The following is a 27,051-nucleotide window of genomic DNA, read 5'->3' on the forward strand; positions in this document are numbered from 1 at the left end:
CAAAACATCAGTTAAGAACAATCTGGGCATCAGTGGTTGGCACACCACGCTCGGCTGACTGTCCTAACAACTTTGTTTGCTCTAAGCCTTGGGATATCTGCCTTGACTGCCCAGGAGGCAAACGGAGCCAAGCTGCCTGTAGCTGTGTGGAGCTGCACCCCGGCACACACCACTGCCTGGAGCGAATCGGAAACTGGGCCGCTCAGTCCACACAGTCAATGTTTGACCCTGGAAATGGGTCTAGAAGAGTCAAGCACCCTGAGTCACGTGGCTCATGAGATTAGGACTCTCTTGGCCTGCAAAACCCATGCAGACTTTGCACAAAGGGATTCCAAGACAGCCTGTGGGCAGTCGAGGCAGATCAGCAAACTAGGATCTAGGGTCTCTTGTTTCATCCATCCTCACATCTCCTAAGTCCCTGCCGAGCAGCAGCCAAAGAGAAGTTGACAGATACTGGTTTAGTACACGATTTAAATCTCTTGCTAAAGCAGAATTCATGAGATGTTTTAATCCAGATCTCAAAGTTCGATTCGTTTATGTACAGGCAAGATCTTACCATATGGTCCAGACTGGGTTAGAACTCGTGACCTTTTGGTCTGAGTCTCCAAGAACTAGGGTTGCAGATAGATGTCTGCCACCACACCTGGCTTCCAAAGTCTTCTGTTTTCTAAGAAAGATTTATTTGACATGTCTGTGTGTACATGTGTGCCCCTGTGTGTCCATGCATATTTGTGTGCCTGCATTTGTGTGTGTGTGTGTGTGTGTGTGTGTGTGTGTGTGTGTGTGTGTGTGCATATAGGTGCCCAAGGTATCCAGAGTCATTGGATTTCCTCGAAGCTGGAGTTATGAGCTACCTGGTGAGAGGACTGGGAACTGATTCTCTCTGAGAGTAGTGCACAATCTTAACCACTGCGGCATCATTTCTCCAGTCCTGTATAGGTGAACCGTTAATGCGCTCTGCGGCCTGGCGGGTCGTGCTTCTAGCCACCAGGAGAGCTCTCTGGATTCACAAATGAACACACACACACACACAGAGAGAGAGAGAGAGAGAGAGAGAGAGAGAGAGAGAGAGAGCATTACTTTTAATATGCCTTACTAGCTCAGTGGTTGGGTACTTTCTGAACCTCCCCAGGGCTAGCACAAACTCCCCTCCGGTATTTCTTAGTTAACACCTTTTAAAAGCTATATTTCATTCTCTGTTACCCCAGACCCAATTGGGGAAGTGACCCCCTAGGGCCACTTTCTTGGGTTCTTACATGTCGGAGGGCTCTTAATTCTGATCTCTCTGTTTCCCCATCATGGCATGGTCTGTCCCTACCCCCCTTTCATGGTGGAATCCCTTCCTCCTTTCTCCTGTATTTCTTGCCCAGGAATCCTAAAAGTCCCGCCTCTTTTACCCTGCCCAGCCATTGGCCGCTGGCTCTTTATCAATTCATCAAAAACCAGTTGGGGACAGGGTCCCTCATCACTGGCTAGACATGCAGATTCCTGTGTGATTTTAGGAGTTGAATTAAGACAAAACATTAGAACCCATCCCCAACACAGTCTCCTCAAAATCCTTTTGTTACTGTTTTGTTTTTCTGAGACAGGGTCTCACTAAGTAGTCCAGGCTAACTTCAAACTCATGGAGACCCTCCTCCTTCAGCCGTCCGGGTTCTGGAATTGCCGACCTAGTGTACTACCATGTTAGGTTTAAATGTAAAGGAAGGTGGTGTTTGTTATATGTTACCGGGGATTGAACCCGGGGCTTCACACACATTCTACAGTGAGCTACAGCCCCAGCCCTTCCTCCTCACAATTCTTAATACAGTATTAGAGGAGATAGATTATTCTCTCTCTCTCTCTCTCTCTCTCTCTCTCTCTCTCTCTCTCTCTCTCTCTGTGTGTGTGTGTGTGTGTGTGTGTGTGTGTGTGTGTGTGTGTGTGTGTGTGTGTGAGCAGGTTTGGCTCGCCTGACACTCATTATGTAGACCAGGCTGGCCTCAAGCTTTCAGCAACCCTCGTGCCTATGCTCCCCAGTGCTGAGTTAACTGAGGTACAGCCGACTTACTCATATGTACTTGAAGGCACAGATCACCAGTTCTTAGAAGAGAAATAACCAAAACCATGCAGGGCATTATATCCATACAAGCAAAGAAGAAGAAGAAGAAGAAGAAGAAAAAAGCCTGTTTTCTGATTTGCTAAATTCGGCCATCCCTTAAAGGTAGCCAGCCCAGCGTAAGTCTGAACGCAGACACCGGTTGGCTGGCTGAAATAAATGTATCTATACGTAAATATTGAAGGGGCTGCTTCCTGGCCCACTAAGAGCACTCGATTCCTAGAAGAGAAGGGAAAAAAAAACCAACTGTCCCTTCAAACAGAGAAGGTGGGTGAAGCAGATAAGCTTTAATTACTCCGTGGCTGGATCTAATAAAGTGCTGTTGATATTGAACACTACTGGGCAGGGTCCAGAACTTTTGCCAAGCATCCGTGAGACTCTAAGTCCAATATCCAACGCCACCGAAAAGGGAGGGAAGGAAGCACTCACCTTACATTATCTTCTACTATCTAGTGAAAGTATTGGTTTTATGTGCTTGGATCCGAGTAGGCCATGACTTTAAGTAGATTGTTATTTTTAATATCAGTCTACATGAGTGGAGCTCAAAAGGCAAAGCCCACAGCTGGGAAGGAGGCACAGCAGTTAGGAGTGCACACGGCTGTGGCAGGAACCTGAGTTGGGTCTCCAGGGCCTCTGTCACACGGCTCATAACCACCTGTAACTCAAGCACCAGGGGTCTGATAGCCTCCTCTGGCCTCTGCAGGCACCTGCACTCCTGTGCAAAGACCCATACCTCCACTCACGTATAATAATAATAATAATAATAATAATAATAATAATAATAATAAATCCTCTAAAATCCCAGCAGAGGCCAGTCTAGTCAACATATGGACAATGTTAAGCCAGAGCTACACTGTGAGACCTTGTCTCAGAACAAACAGATGGCCGAGAATGGGGGTACACTCCTTTATTTCCAAAGCTCAGGAGGCAGAGGCAAGTGGATCTCTGTGAGTTCAAGGCCAGCCTGATCTACATACGGGGTTCCAGGACAGCCAGGGATACATGGTGAGGCCCCATCTCGCAAAGAAGGTTGAGTTCCAATCTTGGTTAAGTATGGCCCCCGCGCCTGCTCTATGTCATCACTCACCGCTGAGGTAGACTGGAGGAAAACCTAAGAACTCAACCCAGCGGTTTCAGAGAGGGATCTCTACATGTCGCTTGGCAGGTACGGCCAGTCTCTTCCTCATCCAGGGGGAGGGTTCCACCCTCGGCTTCTTGCAGCTGCACACACACACACACACACACACACACACACACACACACACACACACACATGCAAACACACACACATGCACACACACACTCATGCATGAACACACTCATGAATGAACACACAGACACACACTTTGATATCCTGTCCCTTTACCAGGGCAAAGACTTGACTGTGACAACCTTCCTCTTCTCTGTATCATCTTTCCCCTGTTTATTGTGGCTGTGGCTGTGGAGAGAGAGAGAGAGAGGGGGGGGGGGGGGGGGGAGAAGAGGGAGGGGGGGGGAGAGGGGGGGGAGGAGAGAGGAGGGGGGGGAGAGGAGGGAGGGGGGGGAGGAGAGGAGGGAGGGGAGAGGGGAGAGAGAGGGGGAGAGAGAGAGAGGAGGGGGGAGGAGAGAGAGGAGAGAGAGACAGAGAGAGAGGGGGAGGGGAGGGAGAGAGAGAGAGGGGAGAGAGAGAGAGAGAGAGAGAGAGAGAGAGAGAGAGAGAGAGAGAGAGAGAGAGAGATCTTCTCTGGACACAGTGTACCAGGTTTATTTTCTCACTCAGTTGCACTCCCGTAGTGGAGGTCATCACCACTGTTTTACAAATGGAAGAGCAGACTCTGGCACTCCCGTGGAAGCAAATGTAAGTCTATTCCGTTGTCCCTAGAGCCAGAGGTCTCAGGTTCACTTATCCCACACCGTTGCTTTCCCCTCTGTCCACATCACCAGTGGACATGCAGTCACCCAGTAACTTGCGAGCTTCAGTCCCAGAGCTCTCACAGTGGAGGACACAGACCCCAGACCAGGGTCAGTCACATGTCCAAATGCGCTCTAAGGCCAGGCTGTTTGGCCACAGGACAACTTGGTCTGCCTCTTGCTCCAGGCCACTTGCTGGACCGGCTTTACCACTGAACGGTATCGTCAGCCCGGGACCTTTGACCTTTTCACTCGGCCGTAGAAAAGAACTTCAAGGCGGGATGGTATGAAGTAAAGTCGAAGTTTATTAAAAGACGACTTTTTTAACGTGGATTTTTAGCATAGGCACCTTTACCAACTCAGCCGTGTCTCCACAACTCTATCGTCTTCGCGGTGGCCGTGTACAAGATCTGTGGGGTTTTGGGGGGGGTAGCGTTGCTCAAAGAGTAGAACACACAACAAGGCTCAAGAGGACTTCCTTCCATAAGGAAACTTGTAATGTTTATGTATGAGTGTTATGTTCAGACTTAGGAACGAGGGTAAAGGGTTTATACACACAACCCAATTCTAACAGGCACCTCAGCTGTCGGGAAGCACAGTTTATCGCCTCTGACTTATGTGTCTCAGGCAAACACACTTCGGTCGCCTCTGTAGGCAACGTTGGCTTTGTCAGTGATTCCCAGAGTTCCTTTGCTTTCTATCCTGACTTGAGAACATAGAGTCTCTTCAGCTATGGGATATCTGTATAGAATGTTTCTGACAACGTTGGTAGTGCTGCTTCTAGAGGGGAAGAGACTTGGGAACATATTCTTCTCATGTCTCTGTCTCTGTCTCTGTCTCTGTGTGTGTGTGTGTGTGTGTGTGTGTGTGTGTCTCCCCCTTCCTGTCTCCCGCCCTCCCTCTTATGTAATTCAGGCTCACTTCAAACGCACACGTATAGTCAAGAATGACCTTGAGTTCCTTCCTTCCTTCCTTCCTTCCTTCCTTTATTTTTTTGGTAGATGTATTTATTGTATGTGAGTACACTGTCTCTATGTTCAGACACTCCAGAAGAGGGCATCAGATCCCATTACAGAGGGCTGTGAGCCACCATGTGATTGCTGGGATTTGAACTCAGGACCTCCAGAAGAGCAGTCAGTGCTCTTCACCACTGAGCCATCTCTCCAGCCCAACCTTGAGTTTCTGATCCTCCTGCCTGCACCCTATCTCGGTGACTGCAGGCAAACAGTACCATCCCCAGTCAGGTTATGTGGGGAACAGAACTCGTAGCTGTGTGCACAGTAGAACTCGTAGCATTATGAATAGTAGGCAAGGCCTGTACCAAGTGAGCCACACCCCACGGCCCTTTGTATTCTTTCTAAAACTAAAGAAAATACTCTTTTTTGGTTTTTTCGTTCGTTTAGGGTTTTGCAAGACAGGATTTCTCCGTGTAGCCCTGGGTGTCCAGGAGCTCTCTTTGTAGTCCAGGCTGGCCTTGGACTCAGAGATCAGCCTGCCTCTGCCCCCCACGTGCTGGGATCAAAGGCGCGTGCCGCCACACCTGGTATAAGCAAAATAATTTAAGAACAACAGTACTAGCTATGTACCCCACATGACAGCAAAGATGACCGCCGTGCAGATGGAAGGACAGACTCCAAAGTGCCTGTCCTCCTCCATCATGGCGACAAGTCATTTCGTTCCTGCACAGCCTCAGTCTCACCATTTGCAAACTGTAGGTGACAAGAGCGAGCCTCGAGGCATGGAGAGAGAGCATTTTAGGGGTGGGTGAGGACAAGGAGCCAGGTCAGCCATGCTGGCTGATGGCGTGCATTATAACGGACGCCGGAAGGGAGACGTTTAAATTCAAAGATTACAAACATGACTACTGTTTGCGTTCTCTACTTCTCCTCTGTCCCCTGGTCTCCTGGTGATTACAGAAAACCTGGTGCCCTCCCCAGCTGGTTCTCAGAGCACACAGACCTTGGCAACGTTTGCACCTTGTGTGCAGAACCCTTGACCAGGTCAGGGCAGAGTCCCTCAAGTTACCTAAGACACTGTTCTGAATTTACGGGTTCCAGACTGAGGGCCTGTCTGGAGACACTGTAATGAGCGTATTAAAATTCATTAAAACACAGAAAACAATTTGGTCAAGACAAGGAAAATAACTTAGGCACGATGAGAACAGCACAGAAGGTACAGGATTAAACTTTAAGGCACATGTGGGCTGGTGGAGGGGATGAAATGTTTTCAAGAAATGCCAATGAGCCCATTTCGTAGCCTAGCCTACGGCAGACCGAGGTAGCAGAAAAAGCAGGGCCTGAAGCAGAGCCTACAGGGGGAGTTCAGGACTGTACTGGGATCCTTTGTTGTTTGTGCTGAAGACAGGGTCTCGGTTTATAGCCCAGGTTGGCCCGTGTGGTGAGAATTTTGGGTTTGCTTTTTAAACACAGAACTATTATAAGAATACGTTTTCGTTTTAATCCCAGGTGTGGGACGTGGGGGCTGCTTCAGACTGTCCACAGCAGTGTGATTTTGACAGCTGAAGATGGTTTTTTTGTTGGTTTGTTTTGCCAGTGTGTGACTTTTGGGATTCTAGGGACTTTTCATTGGATATATAAATGCCAGGGCCCTGGTAGAAGGGCTGGTTGGCCGGTGGTTGGATGCTGCTGGTTGTGGTTTGTTACGTAGTTATATACAAAGAGAGGGAAAGAAGAAATTAGATATACTGACGGAGATCAAGCTTACCCCAAGGAACTCAGTGCCCCTAACCCACAGGAAGTAGTCTAAGGATATTGTAGGTCCCCTTCCCCTACACCCCTTTTTCTCTCCTGCCTAGTGTTCCGGGGCAGAAAGGGTGGAGGAGGGCTAGAGAGAAGGGTAGAAGAAAAAGGAACCCACAAAGTAGCCAAAAGTCTGATTCCAGGCCTGGGCTTTGTGGAGATCCTGCTGCTACCCTCCAGGGAGCTGGGGTTGTGACCTCAGGCCACTACACCTGGCCTCACGCAGAGCATTTCTTGTTCCATTCTGTCTACTGTTTATTGTAATGGAAGTTGGAAGCTGGAGCTCTGAGGGAGAGGGGGCAGGGCCTGTTTTACACACACACACACACACACACACACACACACACACACACAAACACACAGTAGTCTCCATTCTAACGCTGCTTACTCTGAAGTGTTTAGAACACCTATGAGTCACTTTTTTTTTGGGGGGGGGTTGTTTTTTAAGATTCTCTTCTCCTAGGTTTTGATTTTTTTCTGATTCATTTCCTCCTTCTTTCATCTCGGTATTTGTAGGAGAGTCCCTCCCCCAAATGAGATCATCCCAACCAGAACCCAAGGCTACTGCTTATCGGTTGAATCAGAGGCCCTTTTCTTTCTGAGCAGTTGACAGTTTCCAGTGGGAGTCTGGGAGAGGGAGCCGAAGGGACCGGGCTGGCTCTGACCTTTAAGGCATTTACCTGGTTCCTCCTCACAGCTCCGCCTTTTTCTGGGCCGCCTTGGGCCCATATTCCGAATCCCAGCTGTGGAGGGGCTGGGCTCCCACCTACTGGGCTGCGAGCACACCGAGGGGGATGCTGGGAGGCTGGGTTATAAGCAGAGCCCCTCCTCCCCCAACACAGGATCATGGCTACTAAACAGAAATGCGGGGAGAAATCCCTCTTATCTCCCCAAATCTCTTCCCCCAACTTCTCCTCCCCACGCCTAACTCTTTCTACCTAGCATTCGCAACAGCGGACTAGTCAAAAAATCGAGGGACCAAACTCTTACAGAACAGGAAGGGTCACATTCAAATTACTGAGAAAGGCTACATGAAAATGAATTCAGAGCCAAACCACCACGTCAGGTTTCATCCGCGTTAAGTCGCAGTCTTAAACTTCGGTCATCCTTCTTCCTAAAGCAAGAGAGCAAAGGCTGTGTATATCCTGTCATAAGCCCCAGAGGCCACCGGAAATGGCATCACCTCCCCAGACACTGGCTTGTGAAAGTTGCAGCACCCAGCCCTGAACTTACTTACCCCGAAGACGAATCTGGGCCACTCTGATATACAGCCAGGGAAGGACTCTATCTAGGGAAGGATCTAGAATCAACAGGGAGACACCTATTTTTTTTTTTTTCTTTTCAAAAAGAGTCACCCGTGGTTTCAGTAAGTAAGTACTTCCCTGCTTTCTGTTTTCTTTCTTTCTTTTTTTTTTTTCTTTTGCTAATGGGTCTCTCATAGCCCAGGCTGTCCTCCTCCTCCTCCCTACCTAACTGAGAAAGACCTTGTGAGATTCCAGAGCCCTGCTTCCCGGTTCCTTTTAAATATACATTTAAATTTTCCGACCATCTTTTCTCAGACCCCCTACTGTAAGGAGTCACTGGGCAGGTTGGGGGGATGGGGAACTCCAGCCACCAGACTTGGTGGCACCAAAAGGACAAGCTGTTGTGTGGTCTACACTGGTAAACAATTAAACTTCTTTTTTAAAAGAGAGAGAGAGAGAGAGAGAGAGAGAGAGAGAGAGAGAGAGAGAGAGAGAGGGTTACAGGAAAACAGCCGATGCGGTGTTGAAGGAAAGGGAGGTGCAGCGTGTATTTATTGTCTATGCAATCTTCTCTGTTGTGGTTGACCACAGAGGCCTGGCCCTCCAACCCGGCTTTCCAAGCCCGGTGTCTGTGAAGCGGGAGGGAGGAGGGGGCTCATTCCATCTTCCACCTTCATTTTTGAATGTTGTAAATGGAGAAAATGAAAAGTGCCTGTTTCTTAGGCTTCTTGAGGGGCTAAGCGAGTAAAACACTTAAAGGTGGGCTCAGGAGCCAAAGCAATGTTACCCGATTGGTGTGGCTAGCCATCGGGTGAAATGCCTCATTTCGCCGAGAGTAATAGTGATAATTAGTAATGAAGCTAGCTAACACCCTGAGTGGGGGAACTCCTTGTGGGAAATAGTTTTCCCGGCAGAGAATTGCCAGGAGGGAAACAACATGCACATTTTCTAGATAATTTTATTTCCTTCTTTTGATTTGAGCAAATATTTATAGCTGGGTTAAAGGCTCAGGTTTTGAAACCATATATGTGTGTGTGTGTGTGTGTGTGTGTGTGTGTGTGTGTGTAGTATATTGTATACTATATATTTATATAGTATATTATATAGTGATATAGATAGATAGATAGATAGATAGATAGATATAGATATAGATATCTCCATCCTAAGAAAGGAAACCTAAGCCCCAAGCTTATCTAATTCATCAGAAGACTGGCTAGCAATAACCGGCCAGTTCTGGCTTTTGCTAGCTGAGCTGTCTTGAGTGATTTTGCATAACCTCTGCTTGCCTCTCTTGATTTCTCCTTAAGTAGAAACTGAAGTTTTTACCTGACTGGCCTGTGAGGATCCAACCGGCCGGCCAGAGTCGTCTCCTTAAATGTCCACTGTGAGAAGGCATGGGCAAGTGAGGGCACATCTGAAGAGAGCAGTCGGAGGGCTCTTGAGACCAGTTGGGATGTGCAGGCAGGAGGAACCTATGTTTAGGGACAACCTGCAAAACAGGCCTAGCTAACTGTAGCGGCAGACCAAGCATTAAGGAGGACAGACAGACAGACACCTGTCTGAAGGACAAAGGAAGACTCTCTGACCGAACTGACTTTCAATGAGCAGATCTTAAACTGATCCTGTGTTTGATCCCAGACGGACGGATGGACACACACACACACACACACACACACACACACACACACACCCCAAAAATTAGTCATGCAAACTATGTGAAAACGGAAGTGAAACTGAACACTGCTCAGCTTCTGAAAATGTTGCAAAATCCTGAGGCATGTTTTCAATATACACGTGTGTCTACCTTACATACATGATAGAATGTATCCATACGTTATCTTGTAGGTATGACTAATATATCAACGTGTGGGGATCTGTTACAGTGTGTAATGTAGACGCAGGTGTCTTGTCTAGTGATAGCCAGACCCGGGGTTGGATCTCTAGCACCCACCCCACCCCCCCAAAAAAGTGGAAGAAGTACTTGAGTTAAGCTACTACCATTTTAAGGATTTGGATGTTTCAAGAATGGTGGAAACAGACATCTATGAAAAATAAAAATGACTGGAGCCAGCTTTTTGGAGGGAGTTTATTTCCAGCCAGTCATATATTTCCATCCAGGAGTGGAGTTCTGAACACCAAGAGCAGGCTGTCATCTTTCCAAGCCACAACCAATATTTACCTTGAGGAAGACAGTCCAAAGGTCAGGAGGGAATTGTCTCAGGAATTGTCAGTTTAGTGAGAGGATAAAGAACCTAGGAGAATCAGGGAAGGTATTGTTATTCCTCCCTCCCCCCACTGAAGAACTTTACCTGAATGCCAGGAGCTTGAGAACCCCCTGGGTAGAGAAAGGGCTGGTTTGAAATGTGGCAGCTTCATGCTAGCCCTCAACGGTTAAGAAACCGCTGGTAATTTACTAGGCTGCCTTCCTCTCTAGGCCAGAGTTGCAAATCTGGCCCGGAACTCCAGCTGGATCCAACCCCAGGGCCGAATCCCGGGCCCTCCCTCTCAGCCTGGTGGCTTTACTGCCTAAATCTGAGTTATCTGCATACAAATAGTATCGATAAGGTGATGGGTGGTCCTTTGTCTTCCTCCTCCTCGGTCGGGGAAGAGGAGCCATTTACAATCTGGCTGAGGAGACGGGCGAAAGCAAGTACTTTCTGGGGTAAAATAGGGACTGCTTTTGGGTGACTGAAACCAAGGTGGAGGAGGGCTGGAGAGCAGAGGAGAGGGCCTTGAGAAAGACCAACTTTGAGGGAGTCCTTCTGGGAGACAAGAGGGGTACAGCCAAGGCTCCAGGGAGGACAGGACCCAGCGGGGCCAGTGACACGGACTCAGGAGGGCGTTGCAGAAGTACGGTCAACAGCAGCTGGGAAGGACGAGAACCGGCCTTTGAAAGGAAGCCAAGAAGCCAGTGGTGATTTACTGACAAACGTCTTCGGGTTTGATGCGATTGGGAGCCAAATTAAAGTCAAAGGAGGAGTGAGTGGGAGGGAGAGGACCGGACACAGGCTGTGCAAACAGCGCTTTAAAAAAGTGGCTTTGAAGGCCAGGCGGTAGGACAGGCCCGGGAGGTGGAGCCAGCGAAGTTACCTTTCTTTTTCAGAGCAGGGAGAATTTAGAAGGGTGGGAGCTAACCTTAGGACTAGTGACTAGAACGCAGAGCGCAGGGTCAGCCCACGGGGAGGTAGCCTGAGATGTAGGAAGCGCCCGGCGCGTCTGGCTGCTGACCTAACCCAGGAGGTACGTGTCTGCCTTTGCGCTCGGTGGGAAGGGGGACCCGGGGGTGGGGGGTGGCGTGGGGTGGGGGCGTCGGGTCCTCGGGCTTTCGCTAGAACCCGAGTGGGGCCAGTTTGTTGTGCTGGAGTTGAAAGTGGCCCCGGTGTCCCGCAGTCGTGACTAGGCCTTTGAGACCCCGGGTCTCATCCTCTCTGTTACGGGAGGGGAAACCGAGGCTCCGCAGGATGAGTCTCCAGACTGAGACCAGTATGACACTGGTGTTTCTTGGAGCATGTTCCTTGCCCCTCAGAACAGATTATAGAAGCTGTGTGCGATTGAAATGAAATCCTCTCGGATTGTTTAAAAGATCCGAAGCAGCACAGCGGTGTGCACGCCTTGAATCGCAGCGGTCGGGAGGCAGAGGCAGGAATTCTCCAGGCCAGCCTGGTCTACCGAGCGAGTTAGACCAGCGAGGGCTACACAGAGAAACGCTGTCTCCGGGGTGGGGGGAAAAAACAAGAAGAGAGAAACTCCAGGTTGTCCAAAGGTTATCTTTGTCTCTAAAAAGCGTCTGCGTTGCAAATATTAGGGGCTTCCGTTTCATTCCTAATTTTATTCCTTGCATTTCTTTATCTGTGAACGGTTGTTTTTGTCGCTTTTGATTTTTCAAAATAGGGTTTCACTGAGTAGCCCCCCTGCCTGTCCTGGAACTCACTCCGTAGACAGGGCTGGCCTCGAGATGCTTTTAGGGTTTTTAAGGTTTTTAAGCGTGTAATTGCAGGGTTAGGCATTAGCGTGGAGGGACGGAAAGCCACGGCTCGGCCTGTCCGTCTCAACGCCTGCCTAAGCAGGACTTTGGGTCACCTGGAACCCACTTTGAAGGGTGGGCATCTTTGTGGTTCAAATTCCCAAAGCGTCAACCAGGTTAAATGTGCAGAGCGGCAGCTGTCAAGGCCCTGACACACACTGCGAACTACCTTTTTTACAGACCTAGGCAGGGCTGAGGCCTGGTAAGCAGGTGGCACCACCGGCCTGGGAAGGGGAGACTTGGTCCTCCCAGTGGCTCCCCGGCCACGGCTTCTCCCCGGCCACGGCTTCTCTGTGGCCACACTTAACCACAGTTCTTCACAGTACTTTTATGTATTTGGCGTGACCCTAAAACCACCTTTAAAATATTACTTCTACTGCTTTGGGCAGATAATCAAAAGTCTATGGTGAATTCCCAGTTCAGAGGCCTGTGACTGCCTCTCCCGGGACTATCAGTAGCCAGTAGAAGGCTTTGTGGGCCATCCTAGGATTCATAAGTGTTTTAGTAGGCTCGGTCCAATCTAACGTAGGCCCATTGCAGGCCATGTAATTTTTTGACAAATTTAGTTCGACCTAGGAAGCTAAACTAATACCAGAACATAGGAAAGTCAGGTATGCAGGTGAGTCCCTTAGAAATAAGTATTTTCGGGGGTTGGGGATTTAGCTCAGTGGTAGAGCTCTTACCTAGCAAGCGCAAGGCCCTGGGGTTCGGTCCTCAGCTCCAGGGGAAAAAAAATTAAGTATTTTCTTGTCTATATGCGCAATTGCCTTAAAACTGAAGGAGATCTCGGAAAAGTCAAAAATACTGATCTGAGGTGGGCTGTTTAAATCTCAGCATTCAGGATGCAGAGGCAGGCAGGCCTCCCGTGTTCAAGGCCAACCTGATCTAAATATCAGTTCCAGGCTACGCAGTGCAACCCGGTCTTAAAAGAACTGGATGGATGGGCGGATAGACAGACAGACAGACAATAAATTTGATTCTCTCAAAAAGCCTTTAAACAGAAAGGAGCTATTTATAACCCTAGGACAGTGCTACAGTGGGTAATTTAGTCAGATGCATGAAACTATTAAACTAGTTTTCCCTGCAAGCAGTCCAGGCAAGCAGCATCCTATTGTTCCGTCTGTCTGTATGATTTAAGACCTCTGTCCCATCTCTAGGGCGACTGGCCTAGTTTGTTGTCAGTCTTCCAAAACTAACCTAATTACTACAAAACATTGATTAATGAAAAATAAATGCTCTGGGTTTGGCTTGGGATAGCTATAAAGTAATAGTCAGAGATTTATAATTCATGCCTTATGAAGCTCCTGAAAAATTAATTATCCCCAGATTGAGAAATACAAGCAAGTTCCTTGAAAGTCATTTTTTTAAAAGTAGCGGTGACTGTCATTAATGCGAATCCCTCCCACCTCACCACAGCCCAAGGATCTTGCAGCAAAACAGAAAGTAATTAGGATTTGGGGAAGCCAGCCACATTTTAAAGAGTGGAGTGGTAGGTGGCCATGACAGTGCTTGCACCCCTCTGCCTCTAGCCCCGCCCCCTCCTCTGACAGCCTTGGGCACTTGTGTGCACACATCCCTCTGCAGGGCCAGCTCCCATCCTATCTGTCCTTGGCAGCTTTTTCTTATCTCTCCCCTGGAGGGAAGAGGCCAACTCGTTTTAGTTTTTCTCTTGCAGTAATGATTCATCCTTGGCGCCTTGTGTGGAATTAGGGGTGTTTGACCACCACGTCAGCTGACCCACTGTGTGCTCCCCTCTCATTAAAACAGCTTCCAAAAACTAAGGGGGGGAGGGGGCTTAGCGCATTCCTCTAGCCGGGGTAGATCAAATCCCTGTTCTGTTTCAGTTCTTATAAGAACCGGGAACTGGAAGTTACCGGTCTTAGTTAACCGTCTGAGATGACTCACCCCTTCTAACCGGTCGTTCGGTCCACTAACAGCAGCATTTAGGTTTTGTCCTGTGTTGAGCGCCAAGCTGCTCTTTCTCACGGGGGCAGAGGGTGTCTGACTTTGTCCGTCTGGTTGCTGCCTCCTCCTCCTCCTCCTCCTCCTCCTGAGTTTTTCTTTCAGCTGCTCACTGGAATGCTTCTTTCTCTCCTCCCCTTTCTCCCCGATGCTATCTGCACCTTTCTTCCCCCATGGAGGACAATGGAGAATTCTTGTAGACAGTTCTGCTTGACTTGGCCCTGAGCCTTGGGAGCAGCGGGTGATCCAAGGTTCCCTGCCTAAGATACCAGGAACCACAGTTTCCCGAGGGGAAGGCACAACCTACAGCATTTTGTCTTCCTGGGTTATGCTAACGCCTGGTTTAATATTTGTGTCTCATGCTTGAGAACGAATGACGAGACGTCTATTCATTCTCTCCAGCCCCACCCCCAGGTACACACAACTGTCCACCCCAGGTAGTTAGCTGCCTATGAGTAAAACGAGTAAACCTTAGTTCCGTCCCCTCTATAACCTTTTCTAGAGACTAGGAACCTCCGTTTTCAGTCGGTCACCCAAGAGTCATTCTGCAAATGCCAGCATTATATTCAAAACCCTCGCCTGTCATCGCCTCCTTTGGTCTTCTAGGTCCCCCATGGCAGATGAACGGTTTCCTCTCTCTTGGGGGATGCTTGCTGACAAGCGATAATCACTAACTCACACTAGGAGCTTGACAGTACTTCCGGGCTGGAGAGTTTGCTCAGGTTGAGAGCCCACTGTTGAGATCCCGGCACCCACCCACCTCAGGCTCCACACAACTGCCTGGAACTCCAGCTCCAGGGGGTCCTACACTCTGGTCCCTGTGAGGACCTGCAGACTTACAAGAATAAACAGTATCTGGGTACTTAACACTCGATCCCCACATCAAATTGATGTGAGTACTGTAGTCCTTAAGTAACTTATCTGAAGCAAGCAGAATGGTGTTCCAACCCGTATGGTGTCTTGGCTCCAAAGAAGTGTCGTCTAGTATGTTTGTGTGGTTTTGTCCAAGGCTGGCCTTGAACCCCTGATCCTCCTGTATGGTATTACAGGCTTTCACCACCATACCAGGTTTACATTAGTTATCAGTGAGGTTCCTCTCCCTACCCTCCTTTTACCTGAGACAAGGTCTTGCTATGTAGACCAGGATGGGGCTACCCAAGAGCTAGCATTACATAATTCTATACTACCAAGCCCAGTTAAAAAGTGTTTGTGAGCTCAGAGGACAAATAATGTTGAACTCGGGTTTTTTTTTTCTTTTATTTTCTTAATCTTACTTTTGTTTGTTGCTGTTTCTGTTCGTCTTGTTCGTTTTTTATTGGCTTGCTTGCTTGCTTATTTGTGTCTTTTGAGACAGTGTCTCATGTTCACCAGGCTGGCCTCAGATTCACTCTGTAACCACAGATGACCCTGAACTTTGGATCTTCCTACCTCCCTACCTCCCAAGCATTGAGATTGCAGCTTGTGCTACCACCCCTGGTTATGTGGTAACGGGGATCCCACTCCTGGCTCTCTCTCTGTCACCTGAGCAACATCTGCAGCCCCATGTGCCCATTACGTCATGGCATGCCTCATTTACTGCTTCATGAGGATGAGCTTTCATTTGGTTTTGTTGAGACAGGGCTCTCAGTAACCTTGGCTGTCCCTGGAGCTCACTAAGTAGACCAGGCTGGCCTCGAACTCACAGATACCTGCCTGTCTCTCCCAAGTGCTGGGAATAAAGGTGCACCACTGCCCCGCAAGACCTTTTTCTGATTGCGATAGTTAAAATGGGTAAAGACAAGTCAGTGCTGTTACGTGGTCTATGGAAACTCGCTGTTCTCCCTGTTGTCATAATTTATACTTGTGACCGCTCAAAACCACAATCTGCACAGCCTTAACATCTTATCTGTCACTTGGTCCCGTGGTCCCATGGCTTTAATGCCAACACTTGGGAGGCAGAGACAGCCAATCTTCTCTTTGTGTTCTTAACACCAGCCTGGTCTACACAGTGAATTCCAGGAAATAGGGACCCTACATAATAACTACCTAGTAAGACCCTGTTTTTTAAAAAAGTCTCAGATGTAGTGGTGCATACTTCTAACACCATCACCCAGAGGCCAAGATGGGAAGATTGGGAGTTCAAGGCCCGCCTAGAATATACAGCAAACCTTTTCTCAGAAAATAATTGACAGTGTCCTGCCAGCTCTCCATCCGTGCCTGCTTAGCAGTGTACATGATCTTGCAGCTCTCAAGTGGATGACACTAAGTCCCTGAAGTGAATTCTGTGCCCCTCCTGTCGGTTTATTGGCAGCATTGTGTCTCTACCTCTTAATTGTCCCGGGAGAGAATCCTAAGTGTGAAGTTGAATGAAGGTGACTTGCACTTTTTGTGTGTTTGGAGGCCAAGTCCCACAACACTGCCATGGCTGACCTGAACTATGTAAACCATGCTGGCCTTTAACTCACAGAGATCCTCCTGCCTCTGCTGCCCTGGAATTAAAGGCATGTGCCGTCACGCTTTCAATTTTGAGGTTTCGAAGCTTGAGTCCCACGTCTGTCAGCATTTCCCCAGAGGGTTTAGTAAGGCAGAGCCTTTTCTGTACCTAGCTCAGTCCCTGGGGACGTGCAGATTAACCAGGTTGACAGGGGAAAAGAAAAATCAAGTTTGATATTTACAACAGGATATCAAAAAACAAACAAAAACCACGCCACGCTTGGGAGAAAGGTGAGAGGCTACGTCTTTAGAGGTTTCCCCTTGGATATAAATGAAGGAGACTCAACCAGAGCTTTCTATACGTGATGCCTATGTCTCCAGAGCTTTTTTTTTTTTTTTTTTTTTTTTTTTTTTATTAATTTTAGGTGTGTGGGTGGCATTGCAGGGTGGTCATGGATCTTCCTATTTATTTATTTATCTATTTATTTATTTTGGAGGAGATGTAATATTTGTCTCTCTGGGCCAGAGGTCTGTCTCCACTCTTTCGCCTCACATTCCTTTGTCTGAGATAAGCTTTCCCTACGTAGCACTGGCCCCTCTAGAACTCGGTAGACATTGGCTAGCCTTTGAGGCTGCCTGCCTCAGCCTCCCAAATGCTAGGATTAAGGGCAGCCATCACCGGGCACAGCTGCCCGCCTTATTTTTTTGAGATGGGTTCTCCTACTGAACCGGAAGCCTCCCATTTTGGACAGGTAAGCTGGGATCTGCTTGTCTGTACTGCGGATTTGAGCACAGATCCTCTCGCGTCATGATTCTTGGTTGTTTTGTTTTTTGTTTGTTTTTTTTTTGGTTTGTTTGTTTGTTTTGTTTTTTTGTTTTGTTTTTTTTTCCCACTGAGCCAAGCGCTTGGATCTCTAATATATTAAAAATGGTTTGAGCCTCAAGGAATGGTAACTGTCGGAGGTGACAGGCCCATCAGAGCAGACAGAATCTAAACCTAAGCGAGAGAATCCCCAAAGTCTTAAGTAGGTGGCCACCTGTCTGAAGTTAAGTGGTGACGGTGGAGCCCGCCTCTGGTTGGGTGGAGCCCGCCTCTGGTTGGGTGGAGCCTGCCTCTGGTTGGGTGGAGCCCGCCTCTGGTTGGGTGGAGCCTGGGCAGTCCAGAGCTGTCCAATAGTAAATGGAATTGCAGATCTAGGAGGACTTACCCCTCCTCCTGCCCTCTTCCCTACTTACCTACCTCCTCCTCCTCCCAGCCCTCAGGCTCCGCGTTCTGGAGCCTGCATTGTAGTTCCTCCCCCCAGCCCTTGGGGGGCGGCGCACCGTTGGTCAGCAGCTCCATTCTCTACTTCCCCTACCTTTCTTAATGCTTGCTGCTCTGCCTAAAGGTGAGTCCTTCCCAGCGCTCTCTCTTCTGTTCTAGCAGTTCCCAGGCCCAGCTTGTGCAAAAGAGGCAGCTAAGAGGCACACCGCAGGCATCATGGTCCGCCTGTTGGCCTCCGAAGTACAGCAACTGCTCCACAACAAGTTTGTGGTCGTCCTCGGGGACTCTGTGCATAGGGCGGTGTACAAGGATCTGGTGCTCCTGCTGCAGAAGGACTGCCTGCTCACTAACAAGCAGCTCAGAACCAAGGGGGAGCTGAGCTTCGAAAAGGACCAGCTGATGATGGGAGGCGAGCTGGATACCCTGCACAACCGCACGGACTACCGCGAGGTACGCGAGTTCTGCTCCGACCATCACCTGGTGCGCTTCTATTTCCTCACGCGGGTCTACTCTGAATACATGGAGAGCGTCCTGAAGGAGCTGCAGTCCGGCAATCACGCCCCAGATGTGATCATTATGAACTCCTGCCTCTGGGATGTCTCCAGGTACGGGCGGAATTCCTTGAGTAGCTACAGGCAGAACCTGGAGAACTTGTTTGGGCGCATGGACGAGGTGCTGCCCAAGTCGTGCCTGCTAGTGTGGAACACAGCGATGCCTTTGGGTGACAAGATCAAGGCGGCCTTCCTCCCACAGAAGTGTAAGGGCCAGTACCCCCGGATCTCGGTAGCCACCCTGAAAAAGAAAGTGACCCAAGCCAACTTCTACAGCCATGCGGAAGCAACAAAGCACTATTTCGACGTGCTGGACTTAAATTTCCACTTCCGTCAAGCCAGAAAGCACCTGCAGGGAGATGGCGTGCACTGGAATGAGCATGCTCACCGCAAGCTCTCCTACTTGCTGCTGGCCCACATGGCCGATGCATGGGGTGTGGAATTGCCCCACCGAGACCCCTGGGAGCCTGGTTTTGAGGCATGGGAAAGTTCGGGCCAGGTAGAAGAAAGGCAGCCCCAAGACAACATAGGTCCTCAGGTGTTTGCCCAGACTCCACCTTATCCTTTTCCCAGGCCACCTCCCCTGCTCCCGTCCCCTGGCTTGCCTATAAGGCCCCCACCCCTACTAGGATGTCCCCTGCCCCCACCCCAGCCGATGCCCCCATTACCGCTCTATCCACAAGTTTCCTATTTTTCCTCAGACCCTGTTTTCCAGTCGGATGAATTCTATATCCATTCAGATAGCCCCTCACCTAACCACACTGGATATGCCTTTGAGGGCGACTTTAGCTTTTATCCCCAGCCACCCATGCCCAACTTCCGCCCACCCTGTCATCAGCGCCAGGCCCCTGTAGTGCATAGGGGCTTCCCAAGGCATTTTCCTCGCGGCCCCTATATGCCTTGGAGAGAGAGGCCCAGGAGACCACAAAAACACGCCCCGGCCTGCCTAGAGTCAAGGCCCCAGTAGTCTTCTGACCAAGCCTTACTTCTGGATGGGGCCATGTGACGTCTGTCTTTTCGTCTCATTGTTGATCTGACACAGTGACCTTGCTAACCTAAACCCAGCCAGTCCTGTCTTGGACTTCTCTTTGTGTATTGCTGTTAGAAACAGAGGTAGGGAAGAGCAGACTGGCCCACTCCTCCTGCCTGAGGCCATCTCCTCCCCCTGAGTGACCAAGCAAGCATTCTTACTACCTCCCCCTCGCTATTCTTGTTGCCTTTTTGTAAAAATAAAATTGAAATACAGAAATTGTTTCCAAAAGTGGTTTTGCCTGTTGTATGTATGTATGTGGTGTGTATGGACGTGTATGTGTGTGTGTGTGTGTGTGTGTGTGTGTGTGTGTGTGTTTAATGGCAGGCTCTCCTTGCAGTTAAACCATTAGCTCTTAGCAAGGACTGTATGTACTAAATGGTGGCTCTGAAAGCTGCTTAGTAAACTGTTCAAAACAGTTGACAGTGTAAAGGATGCTGTTTTCTCAAGGAGTCACTCCTAGAACTGGAAACACTAGAGGTGTGAAAGTTAGAAATTTTGCAGAACAAGAGAACCGAGTCCAAACAAATGACTCTACTAGTCTTTCCTACTCTGAACTTGTTACCATTTACATTAAGGTAGGTGTGTGTGTGTGTGTGTGTGTGTGTGTGTGTGTGTGTGAGAGAGAGAGAGAGAGAGAGAGAGAGAGAGAGAGATCTCAGGCATGTAAGGCCAGTCTCAAACTATGTGTGTGTGTGTGAGAGAGAGAGAGAGAGAGAGAGAGAGAGAGAGAGAGAGAGAGAGAGATCTCATCTCAGGCATGTGGCCAGTCTCAAACTGTGAACACGACTGAACTCATCCTCCTGCTTCCTGAGTGCTAGGATTACACATATGCACTACTGTACTACTGCAATCCATTCCAGGGCTCCATCGCGTGCTAAGCAAGCTGTGTATGTACAAGGGAAGGCTCACCATCTTCTTGGCGAGCACTTGACGAGTCCTGGCGTTTTGGGCGTGAGGAAATTGGAGAAAGATTAGCCACACTTAATGTGAGCTACCATTGTAGAATAAAGCCGCAAGTTGTAAGGGACTCCCAGTCACAAGCCCTTTCGGGTTCAGCTTTGAGGAAGTGGCCACATCTAGTATTCTGCATGTAAGACTAAGTGTAAGTCACTGAGGGTTTAAGTGCTAGGCCCCTTCCCTCTCAGGTAAAATGCTCAACTAAGATGTGAGTAAAACCTGAGCGATGGGAATTTTTTACTGATGGAGTAGTCCGGTTTGTAGGACCCTGGTCCCACCATCTCTAAATGTAATAATGCGGGATCCATGATAATACCAGAAATCAAGGCCAGATGGTTTTGTAGATACACAGTAGCACTCTGTCCCCCAGAGAGCACATTCCTGGAGGAAGGGCTCTTTACCTCAGAGGTCCCGGTATCTGAGGTCCTGGGAGTGACAAGCACCCCCATGATGAATGTTTTTCGATGAATATGGAGATATGCTTTACAAAGGTGTGGGTATGGCTTACCCCAAGTTTCTTAAGATCCTGTAAACTAACACATGTGTAGGGCATCTTACAGAGTGTCGTTGAAGCAGCACAGGGACGCCCTTTGAGGACCCTAGAAATGTGGAAAAAACAATTTGTCAGAACATCTCAGATTCGGGGGGGGGCAATGGGGAGGGCAATGACTGGTAGTGGATTGGCGTCATCAACCCACACACTGTTCAGTTACCTTAGTTCTGGGTTGATTTCCTAAACAGCGTATAACTTCCGATCGGAGTCACGTGGAGCTTTCGTGCTTTCAGGGGTAAGCCAGTAAACTCATGCTCAGGTATCTCTCTGCTGAGCTACGTTGGTAAGTATTGGTCCCCATTCCCCCATCGTGCCAGTGAACCATGTTCCTGGACACAGTGCTGAGAGCCAGATGGTGAGTCTCCTGGGTTACGCATTAATGGCGACAGCCGGTCCCCGACAGTTGTTTCTCAGTGGGTAGCGTTTGCCTACCCAGCCGTGCTCTCTTACAGCTTTGGGGAGTCACGAATCTGAAATCCACATGTGACGGCTATTCTTAATTGTCACCTTGACCATGTCTGAAATTAGCCAAAACCTAGTCAGCTCGGGAGACAGACTTCTTGGACTGGCAGGACCACAGGCTGTAAGCCATTCTAATAAATCCCCTTTTCATATTTACATATATGTGTGTGTATGTGTGTGTGTGTGTGTAAATAGACACATGTGAACATGAAAATATGCATACGAGTGTAATTACATGTACACATGCATATGAATATGTGTGTATATATGTATTTATATACATATATATGTATGTATATACCTAATACATATATTTTCATCCTATTGGTCCTGTCCCTCTAGAGAACCCTAATTCAGATTTTGGTACCAGGAGTTGTTCTAGAGCGTAAAGATGAATATTTTAGGTACATTAAGCATTAAGCATAAGCTTTTCCAATTTGCCAACACCTAGTCACCAAATCCTCTCCAGTTACAGAAGCTTCTCCCGGAAGCTCGGCGAGTACCGGAAACCCACGGTGGGAACTGTTCTACAAACTTGAGAGAAATGCACTTGATCATCCTGACTGACCAATTGTAAGAGGCAACAGACAATTTAGACAATGTGTGAGAAAATAAGGAAAATGATGCTAGTTGGCTGCTCTTAGCATCTCTGGATAAACTAGCAAGGGAGAATGGGCTCTCACTAAAATTAACCAACTGGTGGCATCTCAGAGTACGATGAAGGACAGTGAACTCCGTGATAGAACTGTCCAACTTCAGATAACACTCTAAAAGGTTTCTAAGTGCGCCCTGGAAGAGAATTACCTTTCCAGGGGCAACATTTAAGTTTCAGAAAATCAAACCAAAGCCCTCATGAAGTTGTCCGAATCACAGCCAAAATTCAGTCCCAGCCTCAGAAAATGTTGGCACATAAAGAATGGGATCTCGCCACACGGGATAAGAAATGTGTGGGAGGACCCTATTGAGGACTTTGAACCCTCAGATCCTCAAAGGCTCATCTCACCTGAGGAAGTAGTCTCTCCACCCTCAGCAGACAATGATCCTCCCTCCCCAAAATATCGACTTTTCTATGGGAAGAAATTAATCCCATATTGACTGCTAAAGCAGCAGTGGTTTTTCTCTGAAGGAAACACCAGGCAAGACAGTTCTGATGTCGCCCAGAGCCCACGGGGTCTGATGTTGCCTCTAGACCCACAACCAGACTTAAGGCTAAGCAGGCTCCTAGAGAGGACATAGGAAGTGTAGCTCCTGGGTAGGTGGGCTACGTACAGAAGAGCTTAGTGAGTCCGTTAATTGGTTCAAGCAGGAGTCTGGGGACATGTATGGGAATAGAGTCTAAATGTGGGGGATAGCGGCGGAAGGACATAAAGCTGGGCCAGGCTGAGGTTTATGTGCACATCCTACGGACGCTCACCCAGTCTCTAAAAGGTGTCAAAAGGCTTTGCATGGACTGAAGCATTCACCAGAAAACACTGGAGTGCTGAAAAGGAGTTGGAGATCATAGTCCTTGGTTAGTGCTGAAGAAGAGACTTCAAGACTCAGAGACATGGCAATGCTGGAGTGGATACGCTGTGTAAAAAAACCCAGTCCTCCAGGATGAAAAGGCCCGGAAGACATTCCCTTCATGACTCCTATAAGATGCAGAATGGTAAGAGGGGCCCCGGCACATTGGAAGAGTGTCATTACGGCCCTGTGCCTTGGGGCAGACCTTAGGGTTGAAGAGGCTACTGCAAAGCTGGATTAAGAGGGACCTGTGTCCTTTTACAGGGGTATCTGTGTACTGAGGGAAAGGGAACAGTTGGGTCTGTTGGATACTAGTCTGAACTGAAGCGGATTCCAGGAGCCTACACACACCCAAAACACATCATGGCCCTCCAGTTAAAGTAGGGACTTTTGGAGATCAGGTGGTTAATAGAGTTTCGGCTGAGGTAAGTGTGACGCGCAGTAGGTCTGGTGTGTCCCTGAACTCACCCTACAGTTATTTCTCCAGTCCCAGAATGTATCGCTGGGACAGAGATACACTCGGAAGTTGACAGGGTTCTCACATCGGTTCCCTGACCTGAGGTGTGGAGACCATTATGGTTGGAAAAGCTAAATTGAAGCCTTGAAGCTGCCTCCAGGAAGCTTTAAGGAAAATAGTGAACCAAAAACAGTGTCACATCTCTGAAGGGACTGCAGAAACCAATGCCACCATCAAGAACCATGAAGAAGCAAGATGAAGGTGGCAGATTCAACGGGGAGTCAGGGGGATTTCTGGGAAATAGTCAGGCTTGGGAGATTTGCCCCGAAAGCTGGAGTCGATAGATGCTTGAAATGAAGAAGAAGGAAATATATTCATTTTATTGGTTTTATTTCTCTAGAGAACCCTGGCTAATACACCATGATTCCAAGATGAAAATTCTCCCTGTATCCTACACTATCCCAACATGACCATGTGCCAGCCCCTGCCTGAACAGCCTGCAGAGTGTGGTGTGTATCTGTCTTAGTTAGGGTTTTACTGCTGTGAACAGACACCGTGACCAAGGCACGTCTTATAAGGACAACATTTCATCGTGGCTGGCTTACAGGTTCAGAGGTTCAATCCATTATCATCAAGGTGGGAGCATGGCAGCATCCAGGCAGGCATGGTGCAGGAGGAGCTGAGAGTTCTACATCCTCATCTGAAGGCTACTAGTGGAAGACTGGCTTCCAGGCAGCTAGGTCTTAAGCCTATGCCCACAGTGACACATCTATTCCAACAAGGCCACACCTCCAAATAGTGCCACTCCCTGGGCCAGGCATATTCAAACTGTGACAGTATCCCAGGCATTTGATTCCTGTATCAGGGTCACCGAATATCCCAAGATGCATTACAATGGAAATGATACTGGGGAGCAAGAATGAGCAGTGTTCTCAAACTGAGTAGTCAGTTGCCAACAACGATGCCTTCTTTAAACTCAGGTCACCATCGTTTAGGAGCAGGATTCCAGTCCTGAGCCAAGGCCTGTCTTAAAAATCCAAGAGCCTCCAGAGCTTCTCTGGGTAGCCCATACGGTTTCATGGCCACTCCTGGGCTCTGGGGACAGGTACCATTATGCTCCCATCGGCCTCTGCCTTGGCTGATAGCGGACTTCTTGAACTTGGTATATGTGGTATCTCTTTACACCCGCAGGCTGTTCTAGCAGGGGCTGGCACTAACTTGGTCTTGTTTGGATAGTGTAGGATACAGGCAGAATTTTTATCTTGCAATCAGGGTGTATTAGTGAAGATACTGGCATTGTCGTTTCTTACTCCCGGCTCTAAAGAGAACGGGCTAGTTTGAGCAAGTGGCTTGTTCGTCGTTTGCTTTTAGATTTATTTATTTTACTAGCGTGAGTATTTTGCCTGCCTGTATATATGTACACCCCGTGGGTGCCTGGTGCCTGCAGAGGTCAGAGATCACTGGACTCCCTGGAAGAGAAGTTATTAATAGTTGTGAACCGCCAGGTGGCTGCAGGGATCGAACCTGGGTTCTCTGTAAAACAACCAGGGCTCTTAGCCACTGAGCCGTCTTTCTAGCCCCTTGCCAAGTTTGGTTGCGTATGCTGCCTGTGCAATGATGTCCCACCAGCAGAGTGACCGTCCCTGTAAGCAGTCTACACCACCTTTGGTGCCAGTGTTCTTTCTAAATGTCATTTGGTGTGCCACAAGGCCTTCCCAAGACCCCAAACTTCAAGTCCATGTGTCCAGAGTGGAACCCCTTGGATTTTGATATCTAGGCAGTTCACAGAAGAGGACATGCTCAAAACCACTGCTCTTAACGCCTCTCCTCCTAAAATATACAAATTATAGATGTATAAAGAAGTACCGAGGCCATCTTGCGTCCCCGCGCGTGTGTGCCTTATCTCAGCTGGTCTGCCCCAGAGCCCCTGAGCGTGAACCTTAGTCCGCCGCGCGGCTCCATTTCCACTCCGACAAGATGAAAGAAACGATCATGAACCAGGAAAAACTCGCCAAACGGCAGGCACGAGTGCGCATTGGTGGGAAAGGAACTGCTCGTAGAAAGAAGGCGGTTCACAGAACAGCCACAGCAGACGATAAAAACTGCAGTTCTCCTTAAAGACGCTAGGGGTAAACAACATCTCTGGTATTGAAGAGGTGAATGTGTTTACAAACCAAGGGACAGTGATCCATTTTAACAACCCCAAGGTCCAGGCGTCTCTGGCAGCAAACACCTTCACCATGACAGGCCACGCCGAGACAAAGCAGCTGACAGAAATGCTTCCCGGCGTCCTCAACCAGCTTGGTGCAGACGGTCTGACCAGTCTGAGGAGACCGGCTGAAGCTCTGCCCGAACAATCTGTGGATGGAAAAGCACCACTTGCTACCGGAGAGGAGAATGATGATGATGAAGTTCCAGATCTGGTGGAGAATTTTGATTAAGCTTCTAAGAACGAGGCAGACTGAGTTGAGCGACTTCTGAAGAAGGTGGCGCTTGGCAGAAGTTACAACAGGAGCTGCTGTTTTATATCATGACTGCTTTTTAAATTTTTTTTTGTTTATTATGGACCTGATAAAATCTAGATCTGTAATATTTTTAAACCCAACCCCCCCCCCCGGGACACTGCAGCTCTTTTCAGTTTCGCTTATGCCTAATTCATTGTTTGCAGCAAATTAAGCTGAAGACTCCTGGGAATAAAGTTTGGGAAAGGTTAATAATAATAATAATAATAATAATAATAATAATAATAATAATAATAAAGTACCGAACACCTGGGTAGGTGTGGCATGTTTTCCAATTTGTGTAGCATAATGCGGGTTTAGCCACTGTCAACAGATACTTCGTTTCTTTGTAGTTTTTAATATGTTGCATAAACTTGTATGTAAATAAGGGCGTTTAAGTTTAATACTGTGTGGCATTGATGCCAACAGCCGCTGAAATTCAGCCCTCTCTCCTGTGATAGTTTGAATGCTCAGCCTAGGGAGTGGTACAGTTAGGAGGTGTGGCCTTGTTGGAGAAGGCGTGGCCTTGTTGGAGGTGTGGCCTTGTTGGAGGTGTGGCCTTGTTGGAGAAGGCGTGGCCCTGTTGGAGCAGGTGTGTCGCTGTGGGCTTGGACTTTAAGACCCTCATCCTAGCTGCCTGGAAGCCAGCATTCTGCTAGCAGCCTTCAGATGAAGATGGTGATCTCTCAGCTCCTCCTGTGCGGTGCCTGCCTATATACTGCCATGTTCCCGCTTTGGTAATAAATAGACTGAACCTCTGAACCTGAAAGCCAGCCCTAAAGAAATGTTGTCCTTAGAAGAGTTGCCCACAGCAGTAAAACTCTAAACTAAGACGCCCCTCAAAAATGGTTTCTGCCACTTTTCAAAGTGGGGGCCAGTAAAGGGTCCATAATTATTGACTATCTTGGTTGTTGTAATCTTGTAGTTCTAGAAAAAAATCCCAACACAGCCCCTTTCAATGCCATGGTGCACTGAGGTCATGTGTCCTACAGGAGGCCCCATTCTTAATTTGTCCAGTGGTTTCTTCCTTGCGTTATCTTACTTTCATCCCAGCCTGTGTCTCCTACCAAGCAGAAGGCTGGGGTAGAGTCAAGCAACATGTTTTGGTAAACTGGTTCAAGGGCATTGTCTCAGCAGTGACACCAGTCATCACATACTCCAGGCTAGCTGGAAGCCTCTCTTACGATTTCGATTCTGAACCTACAGGCAGCAAGGGTCCTGTGAGGCGATGCTCTGATCGCTGTGAATATTCCAGTTCCTGTAAGTTTTCACGCAATGTTAGCAGCTGGTGATTCGTGTGTCAAACAATGTTTTCATTGAGGGTAGAAAGATGGTGATTTACATTTTTCCCTCCATTCACCAGAGCTAACTGGTAACCTTG

At 48.4% G+C, this 27,051-nt stretch overlaps 1 protein-coding gene and 1 pseudogene across 2 annotated transcripts in view; both read left to right on the top strand.

The window, feature by feature from the left end:
* Pced1b (PC-esterase domain containing 1B) overlaps positions 1 to 19,465 on the top strand; it is a 100,906-nt gene extending 81,441 nt beyond the window's left edge. The window contains exon 3 of one of the 2 annotated variants that reach the window (XM_032885650.1): positions 17,816 to 19,465. In XM_032885650.1, coding sequence (XP_032741541.1) covers positions 17,870 to 19,171 — 1,302 coding nt within the window. In that variant the 5' untranslated portion in view covers positions 17,816 to 17,869 and the 3' untranslated portion in view covers positions 19,172 to 19,465. Of the gene's footprint in view, positions 1 to 17,812 lie in introns of both variants that reach the window. The other variant, XM_032885658.1, reaches the window with a different exon arrangement.
* A 5,639-nt stretch (positions 19,466 to 25,104) lies between these two features.
* LOC116890226 lies at positions 25,105 to 25,634 on the top strand (annotated as a pseudogene).
* Positions 25,635 to 27,051: the final 1,417 nt, after the last annotated feature.

Source organism: Rattus rattus, chromosome 1 (assembly GCF_011064425.1).
Source record: "Rattus rattus isolate New Zealand chromosome 1, Rrattus_CSIRO_v1, whole genome shotgun sequence".
NCBI lineage: Eukaryota > Metazoa > Chordata > Mammalia > Rodentia > Muridae > Rattus > Rattus rattus.